Genomic DNA, 9,322 nt, shown 5'->3' on the forward strand with positions numbered 1-9,322 from the left:
ATAATTGCACAAGTTTTCAACATGTTTCAAAATGACGGAAACAATAATTAAAGTATCACGATAACGTAAAAAAAAATATCAAACAGTATATCAAAAAAATGTATTTTATGTATACGAAGTAAGTTTTCTATTAAACCATATATAAAAATAGTTAATTAAATTGCACCCTAAATTAAAGTATTGATATTATCACGGACGGTTTTCATTTCCGTAAAAACTATTTAATTGGGTAAGAAAATAAACTACCTGAAATTTTTGTGGAAAAGCTACTTCGATGAAAAAAAGTATCTCAAATGTGCTACCAAACAGAGCCTAAATACCAACTTCCCAAGTGAAACAAAAAGCAAGTCGTTGAAAATGGATGTATTAGGACTTGGAGGAGGAGGCGCATGGTGGGCCCGACACCCATTCAACGATCTCCGACGGCGAATTAAGAAAAACCGCAAACACCGCCAACCCTCCTCTTCGGAATCCTCGACCAATTCCGTCAGTCCTACCGGCTTCCGGTTCCCAATTAAGCCGGCATTGACCGCCGGTTCACTCGCTTTTGCCGGTGACTCCATTGCCCAGCTCCGTCATCGTTGGAATACTCTTGACACTTTGCCCACCGACTCTGATGACTATAACAAGGTTTTTTCTTATCTTTTTTTAGTCATTACGAGTATATTTTAATCAAAGTTAAACAAATGATTTGGACGGAGTAATTATATGTTGCTCGTATTTCATTGCGTTACTAGTTTACCCCTGGAATTGTCAATGTATGTCTAGGCTTCTTTAAACTTCAAATTTTGGTTGCGACACTTGTTATAGCTGTGTGCTTGACGATTATTTCATTCTCTCCGGTCCCGTTTATTTGTTTACCTATTTCATTTTGGGATGTCTCGGTTAATTGTTTACCTTTCTATCTACAATTAATCTCACTATAGACGAATATATCCGTCTAAAGTGAAAAATGGGTTAAATATACTTAAAAGTGGCGACATTTTTGGTTTCCACCATGCAACTTGTTGCGTGTCTTATGCTTAGAGTGGGTGGATATTTGGCTCGTCAATAACTATGACGGATATCTCCTGATGCGAATTGGCAGCGGAATAACAGAAGTAATGTTTATGTGTTTTTTGATATTGTGAAAGAAACAAGAAATAAAGATATTTGTTTCGAAATATGTGAATAAATCGAACCAATGGGATATTTGCTTGAGCTAGACCTATAACTCAAACAATGGTGAACTATAATCAAGACCTATTGATTATAACTCGGGTTAATGCTTGAAACGCGTCAAACAATAACAAAGGATTGGCCGCAGCCATTTTCAACTCAAACAAAGTTTTTCTTAAATTTCTTCATGTTTTATTCAAATGCTTCAAGGCTTTATATAGTAGCCAAGGAACTTAAACAACCAGCTAAGAAGTTGAAGAGTTAAAGCTTAGAAAGTGAAAAGGTAAAGCTAAGAAGGTGAAGAGGTAAAGCTAAGGAAGATGAAGAGGTAAAGCCTACACTTATTACATGTCTTATTCCAACTTTTATTAGCAATAAGTAAAATAAGAACATAATATTAACTTGTAGTATTTTGGACCGTCACTTGCAGCTCCTTTGGAATGTGTGCGAAACATATTTGGGCCGTGTGTGACGAGCTAAGGCCGAGCCTCTCCTTGGACCGTATCCGTACTCGCATCATCTCCCGTCTATAATGAGAATTTGTGTTCTATTTTAGGAAGAATGCCTTTAATGAGCAACTTGATCATTCACACTCAATTTGGTCCACTTGCCATCTAATAATTGGCCCCCTCCTTTTTCGTCGTCTTTGTGCCAAAAGTAAAGGTAAACAAATGACCGAAATAGAGGGAGTACTACTAAATTAGGAGGAAAAATAAGAAATGTGTACGAATACTAATATGAAACCATTGTATGGAAACAACCCAACTATTTGATTTTGTATGCAACCGTCTCAAACAAGACTTAGTGACAATTGTATAGGCCAAATAAAGGGGGGAGGAGAACTAGAGGAGCCATTTTTACTTCATTATGAATAAACTAGAGGAAAACTATTTGATTTTGTATGCAACCGTCTCAAACCTTTGCGTAATTACCTTCCCTGACCTGTGACCTCCTTAAACATTACCAATTGTGTCAAGTTGAAACATAGCTGTCGATGTTGTTAGAATGTTAGGCGATTTTTTTCACCTCAATAGACTTCAGCCCGGCTACTTTAAAATTAAAGACTAATGGGTTGGCTCAGAAGGGTTCGCAAGGGAAAACTGTTACAGTTTAGTGTCATAATTAGCGGTTATAGTTGAGTTTATAAAACATCAGTGGATGAGCGAAAGATTGTATACACTATACACAACATATTACAGTCTGTATATAGTCATTCACTTCCGTAATAAGGAGTACATCTTTGTAGCTAAAAGTGAAACAAATATAGTAACATCTTTGGTCACATCAAATACTCCGTCGTGTAATAGTGTCATTTTCAGTTTGCAATATAGTACTCCGTATCTTATATGATTAAAGCTTTGTTTTGTTAGCGTATCAGCCAATAGGAAAATGTAACTCTTCTGATATCAAGACACTCTCTTCACCATTTGTTTCAAGCAGTATGATTATTGTAGTTCTGGAGTGCCTAGTGACTACAGCTACAAGTCCAAAATTTCTTTGCACTTCTTTCACGCCTTTTTCTAGATGACACTTTAGTTTCCTCTAACAAAAAACACTCGAGAAGTTGTTAGGACTTAAGAACCACTTCCTCGAAAAACTCTGTGATTCGTCGATTATAAAATTGAGTGGAGCTGTGCTTGCTCAAGCAATGGTGTATCATTGTAATAAAACTCTTGACTTACCACAAAATGATCCACAGAGACGAACGATGGCACATATAACTGTAGGCAAAACTCAAAGTAACTAAAACCATAATACTAACCGTAGAAAGTTCCAGCCTTGAGAAACAAGCATTCTTGGGCTACAACAGGTTTGTCAAATATCAGGCAAACACATAGTACCTATGACATTATTATTTAAACAGTTCAACTTCATGGAGAGCAGCATGAAGCATTTTATTTGACCGCGTGTGTAAATATCAGCCCTCATCTGTACACTTGTAATGCTATTGATATAAATTAGTTTGTGTCATGAACTCATGATCAGCATCCAACTTTAAACGTAACTAGTACAGTACAAGACAACGGCGGACATACATTTTCACAACTCTGGCTGTTTTGAAACCATTCATGCGGCGACTTGATTATTGGCTGAAACTTGCTGCAATTATTTTGTTGTTATTTCAATGTAGGATGCACTGTATTTGATGTACCACGCTACTATTTTAACTGAACTTTGTGGTTTCAGGGTTTAGTTGCGACTCTTCTATCTGGTCATGATTGGCTACGATCACTTCGAATGACTTCCTACGGGTTTCTGTTTTATGGTCCTGGGTCTTATCTGTGGTATCAAACTCTAGAGCGTTATTTTCCTCAACCAACGTTTACGAACCTATTGGTAAAGGTACGATATCTTTAGCCATGCCATTGTATCTTACTGTATCATCCACTTTTCCTTTTCCTTTTCCTTTTTCTCGGTTTTGTTTTTCTGTATTGGAAATTTGGAAGTGATGAGTAATTGGTGGACGCTGACGTCTCCTCTTAGTGTTTTGCTGCAATATGTAAGATACTGCCAATACTAGATTGAGAATTCTGGTTATTGTATAGTTGGATTTAGCTTCTCCGTTTGAACGAGCTCTTGAATATTATTCTCTTTATAGATAAGATTACTGATCATAGCTTTAGAGCCTAATCTTCTAGCTCTCCTTTTCTACATTGATGTTCTCAATTTATTTGAGCTTTGACAATGGAATAACTCTCAGGTCTTGTTGAATCAAATAATCCTTGGTCCAGCAGTTATAGCAGTTGTTTTCGGATGGAACAACTTATGGCAAGGGAAAGCATCTGAACTTCCAGGGAAATATCAGAAGGATGCACTTCCTGCTCTGCTCATTGGTAACTTTTCAGTGACCTATATGACTATATGGTGTTTTATTTTTGAGCAAATATAAAATATTCTTGATCTCACATTCTATTTTATTTGCGCGTAATTTCCTTATCTGTTTTGCAGGATTTAGATTCTGGGTTCCCTACAGTTTGTTGAATTTTTGGTAATGCTGCTTCCTCTTCATTTGCACAATTTTTTATATTTGTTATGGCAATGTTGCCAAATCCACAGGAACTTTGTGCGCATTGATACCCTGTTGGTTGAAAAAACAATTGGCGTCAGATTCCAAATTACATAAACTGTTTTATTGCTCTGCTGAATGCGTAGCTGTTATCATATTTACTGCAGAATAATGCTCTCAGAATTAAATATTGTTGTTGTTTTTCTCCCTCACTCTCTGTTAGTCTAAAAGTATAATTCCTTTGTGGGTTATAGGTTCATCCCTCTTCAAGCACGGGTGGCGTTCATGTCACTGGGTTCAATCTTCTGGAATTTCATCCTATCGTCGACCATGAGCAAGTAAACCCCATAAAGAAGGTCACATGATCTACTCGTCTAAACCGATGATCATGCAATGGGGTCAAATTCTTAAAAAAGTGCAGCCCTAGAAATATGTATCACCAATTCACCATTAGCCTTTGCTTAGATTGTTGAACGTTTGCGCATGCTTCTTTTGTTTATGTTGATGTCCCCCCCCCTTTTTTTTTAAATGGCTAGAAATAAACAGAGGAAGTTTTTGTAATAAAATGTTTAGAAAAGTTAAATCTAGTCTTCGGTGAGTGAGACTAAGTTTAGTTTTGTACTGGGGATATACATGGTTCTGATGCCCAACTGTATTCTTCTGTTGCCTTGTGTAACGATGACATTGTTTTTCCTGAATGTTTTGATTAAGAGGAATTTGCTACTTTGTGGTATTTGATAATCTTCAACGTCTCTATCTTAATCGGGTCCGATTTAGATGGTGGACTGAAATGCACAGAAAGCATTGAACTGTAGAATGATTCCTCAGGAACTTCATTACTTGTCGGTTATTCACTGATTGTTTCTTGAATATTTATTAATTCAGTGCAGTATATCATAGTGCATAGCTCGTGTAGCTTCTCTATACGAAAGCCCTTGATTTGGAGTAGATTTGTCTGTCTTCTTCTCAGAGGACCTTCTTCCGGGTTTTATTTTTCTGTAGTAAAGGGAGCTAAAAGGATAAGGCTGCGTACATCCGACTAGGGCTGAGCAAAAAATCAGATTATCCGAACCGATCCGTTATCCGATCCGCATCTGACCCGAAAAACCGGATACCCGATCCGAAAATTTCGGATACGGATCGGATATCGGATATTAATATTTGGTGATGGGGCATATTCTGCACCCGCTGACCGAGTCAACATATTGAGCAAGGTCAAAGCCAAAAGACAGCAAGTCAACGTCTTAGACAAACTTAACCTAGCAGGCTCGGCTGTCGGCTGTCACTTGGGTCTCGGCTAGGCAACTAGCCAGCCCGGAGGCATATCCGCGTACTCACATCCAAGTCCCCTCGGCATGGAGTCAACCAGGCCAGCCGGCCTGCCATGGGTCCCTCGGCCGAGGGTAAAACAGTCTTTCCACCTGCTAGCCACTTGGCCACTTGGCCACTACGTGATAAAAAGTGAAAGTCTATAAATACTCCTCAATCCTCATTGAGAGAACAATCCACAATTCATCCTAAAAACTCACTATTAATCTGGTATAAACTCCCTTATCTCTCTACAATATACTTTGCCAAGTAACACACAACTTAATTTCTTTAAGTTTACTGACTTGAGCGTCGGAGTGAGTACGCTCGGTACCAAGCCGAGCCCTCAGTTTGTTCATCTTAAACAGGAAAGAGCGAAAGGAAGAGTCAAGCAAAGACATCATTCAACAAGCTTACGTGGTCACAAATCCTGCTCCGGAATTACACTCGGAACAATTGGCGCCGTATGTGGGGAAGTATACTAAAAGCTGGTCACCTACCTTACAAAAAAAAAAAAAAAAAAAAAAAACAACCAAAAACCATTCAAAGAGCTGAGAGGATGTCAAAACAACAAGAAGTAATTGTGAGTGACGAAACCGCATTCTACCAGGATGACGCGTTCCCTAATTCTGAGATCGGGCAGTCCCCCACCGGCCGAGTCATTGAGCCGGTGAAGTACGGGATGCCAAGAGAGCCAAAAACACCGATGCCGACCGGCCAAGTCACTGTCATGGGACATGTGGTCGATGCGGCCAAATTGAAGCTATTCCTGGACCTAATGGGTGGTACGCCGGTTACTCCTGTCACGGCGACAGGGGCGGCAGCGCCCCCACAGGTGACCAGGGCCCACAAAGTAACTCCGAACAACTTGACCGGAGTAATACAAGGAGCTGGGTATGCAAGGACACCGACGGAGCCCGTGGTGCCAGTGGCGGGCATCAAGTCCTTCCCCATTCGCGGGAGGACAGCGTCGCGCGGCAACAACGAGGCCACCCCGAAGAAATGAAGAAAGAAGTCCGACTCTCCAAAGTCGGACAACAAGAAGCCCTTCCCGCCACGGGGAGAGAAGCTGGACTAAGGTTGCGAGGAGCCGATCGCCGCGTGTCATTCGACACGTGGTCGACGACCCCTCGGTGCCTATGTCCTCGAAGTCCCGTGCCGACCAAGTTGAAGCTGCCGCCCCTATCATACAAAGGGGATAGCGACCCAACCGACCATGCTGAGGCTTTCGAGTCGTACATGTCGGTATGGGAGCAACCCGATGAGGTGTGGTGCCGAGTCTTCCCAACGACCCTCCACGGCATGGCTCAGAGTTGGTACAAAGGGCTACCTAACGGTTCGGTATACTGCTATGCCGACCTAAGAGACAACTTCATAGCCCAGTACGCCTGCAACAGGAGAAGGGCCGTGGAAACCTCAGATCTCCTGACTATCCGACAAGGGGGAGGACGAGTCCCTCCGGAGCTACGTCAAGAGATTCGACGCTAAGGTTCAGCAAATCCGTGAGCTGAACACCGAGCTGGCGGCCTTCGCACTGATGAAGGGCCTGCCGAAAGGCGAGTTCAAAAATGAGCTCATCAAGTGCGAGGACCTCAACCTCGACACCGCCAGAAAGATGGCCGATCGAGCCGTGAAGGTGGAGGACTATCACAAGACCTGGGTAGGCCACAACGAAGCTGGGCACCCAGAGAGGAGGAGCCGCCGAGACAATGCAGACGAAGGACGCCGTGACATGAATAGGTCACGGCCGGAAAGATTCAATAGGAAATAGAACTCGGCGGGCGCCGGGGGGAGTTCGGGACCATACACCCAGAAGCGGTACAGCGGTCTCACCCCCCTGGTCAAATCACCGGCCGAGGTCTTTGCCCTAAGCAAGAATGAAGGGCAGAAATGGGCAAGGCCCCCCAAGGCGAGGGGGGACGGCGACACTAGCCAGTTTTGTGACTACCACGGCCAAACCGGCCATAAGACCGACAACTGTCGGCATTTGAGGAACGCCATCGAGGAGCTAATCCGAAAAGGGGCCCTCAGCAACTACGTAGCTGGAGGCCCGGAAACAAGCTCCGACGGGGCGAACAGAAAATCAGTATTTCAGAGGATGGGAGTGATCCAGGTTGTAACCGGAGGAAACGAGAACGGTGGGTTAGCTAATGGGCACAAACGGCACCTGAATGGGCTATACCAAGCCATCAACTTTGTGCCCAAAACAGCGATCCCCGCTTCCACCGTCCCCGATATAACCATCGGAAAGAAGGACTACGAAGGAGTCATCGCTCCGCACAGCGACCCGCTCGTAGTCCACTTAGACATAGCCAACCACTTGGTGAAGAGGTGCCTGATTGACACATGCGCCTACACAAACATCATGTTCAGGGAGTGCTTTCTCAATCTCGGTCTGAAGATTGAAGACCTGAGCCCCTGCACCAACCCGCTATACAGCTTCTCCGGGGCCGGCCTGGTACCCCTGGGGTCAATCAGACTGCCGGTGATGTTTGGCCAAGCCGATGCGGCCAATAATGTTTTATCCGAGTTCGTGGTCATTGATGGTTCGTCTGCCTACAATGTTCTCATAGGCCGAGTCACTCTGAGCGAGGCCGATGCAGTGATGTCCATCCGGGCCCTGACATTGATGTATGTCTCGGACCGGGGGGAAGCGCAAAAGCTCGTCTCAAAGGACGAAAGAGACAAAATTGTCAATGTCCAAGTATCTGCCAGAGGGTGTAACATGCAATCCCTCAAAGTGGCGAAAAAATCAGAGAAAGGGAAGAGCCCATCCTTACAACAGGAGGGTGATCCGATGAGCACCAACAACGTCGGCATGGTCGAAGGAGCCCAGACCGAGGAAGTGGAAATTGACCCAGGGCGCACCGTAATTGTCGGTGTCAGCCTGGAGCCAAAATTCAGAGCCGATCTCCTAGACCTGCTGAGGAAGAACAAAGACGTCTTCGCGTACTCGGCCCGCCGAGATGCCGGGCGTGAGCCGGGAGGTGATCGTTCACAAGCTGAACGTACTCTCCACCGCTCGCCTTGTCAAGCAGAAGATGAGGAACTCCTCGGCCGAGAAGGATGAGGCCATCAAGGCCGAGGTAGACAAACTATTAGAGGCAGGCTTTATCATGCCTTGTACTTACCCTGAGTGGCTAGCAAATGTTGTAATGGTAAAGAAGTCATCAGGGGGTGGAGGATGTGTGTTGATTTTACAAATCTTAATAAAGCATGCCCTAAAGATTGCTATCCTTTGCCTCGAATAGATAGTTTAATTGACGCAACGACAGGCTACACTATGCTGAGCCTGCTAGACGCCTTCTCGGGATACCATCAGGTATTCATGGCCGAGGAAGACATGCCTAAGTGCGCATTCATCACCATACACGGCACATACATGTATAAAATGATGCCGTTCGGTTTGAAAAACGCTGGCGCAACTTACACTAGGCTGGTGGACAAAGTGTTTCAAGATAAAAAAGGGCGAAACATCGAGGCTTACGTCGACGATGCTATTGTAAAAAGCAAGTCTGACAGCGAGCACTTGGCCGACTTGAGCGAAACATTTTGTTCACTAAGGAAATATAAGATGAAGCTTAACCCAATGAAATGCAACTTCGGTGTCCGGGCCGGCAAATTCCTCGGCGTGCTTGTCAGCGCCAGGGGAATTGATGCCAATCCAGAGAAAGTCCAAGCAATAGTAGACCTGCCGGAGCCGAGGAATCGAAAAGAGGTTATGATGCTGACCGGGAGGATGGCGGCTCTCGCCCGTTTCATCTCTCGGTCGGCCGACAAGAGCACCCCATTCTTTAAAGTGTTGAAGGGGAATAAAGACTTTTCTTTGGGGGAGGAGCAGAGTGCGGC

General features: G+C 43.8%; 1 protein-coding gene across 1 annotated transcript; it reads left to right on the top strand.

Moving 5' to 3' along the window:
* Nucleotides 1-253: 253 nt before the first annotated feature.
* LOC141648070 (uncharacterized) lies at nucleotides 254-4,898 on the top strand. Its single transcript, XM_074456524.1, has 5 exons — nucleotides 254-630; nucleotides 3,346-3,501; nucleotides 3,860-3,992; nucleotides 4,108-4,147; nucleotides 4,420-4,898. The coding sequence occupies exons 1-5, from the start codon at nucleotides 358-360 to the stop codon at nucleotides 4,505-4,507; spliced, it is 690 nt and encodes a 229-aa protein (XP_074312625.1). The 5' UTR covers nucleotides 254-357; the 3' UTR covers nucleotides 4,508-4,898.
* Nucleotides 4,899-9,322: the final 4,424 nt, after the last annotated feature.

The sequence above is a fragment of the Silene latifolia genome, chromosome 3 (genome assembly GCF_048544455.1).
Source record: "Silene latifolia isolate original U9 population chromosome 3, ASM4854445v1, whole genome shotgun sequence".
NCBI lineage: Eukaryota > Viridiplantae > Streptophyta > Magnoliopsida > Caryophyllales > Caryophyllaceae > Silene > Silene latifolia.

Bases quoted from the DNA above. Each gene is read 5' to 3' on its own strand.
- LOC141648070 (XM_074456524.1), top strand. From the start codon at position 358: ATGGATGTATTAGGACTTGGAGGAGGAGGCGCATGGTGGGCCCGACAC. The intron at 3,993-4,107 runs GTAACTTTTCAG...TCTGTTTTGCAG, and splicing joins ACTTCCTGCTCTGCTCATTG to GATTTAGATTCTGGGTTCCC. The intron at 4,148-4,419 runs GTAATGCTGCTT...TGTGGGTTATAG, and splicing joins TACAGTTTGTTGAATTTTTG to GTTCATCCCTCTTCAAGCAC.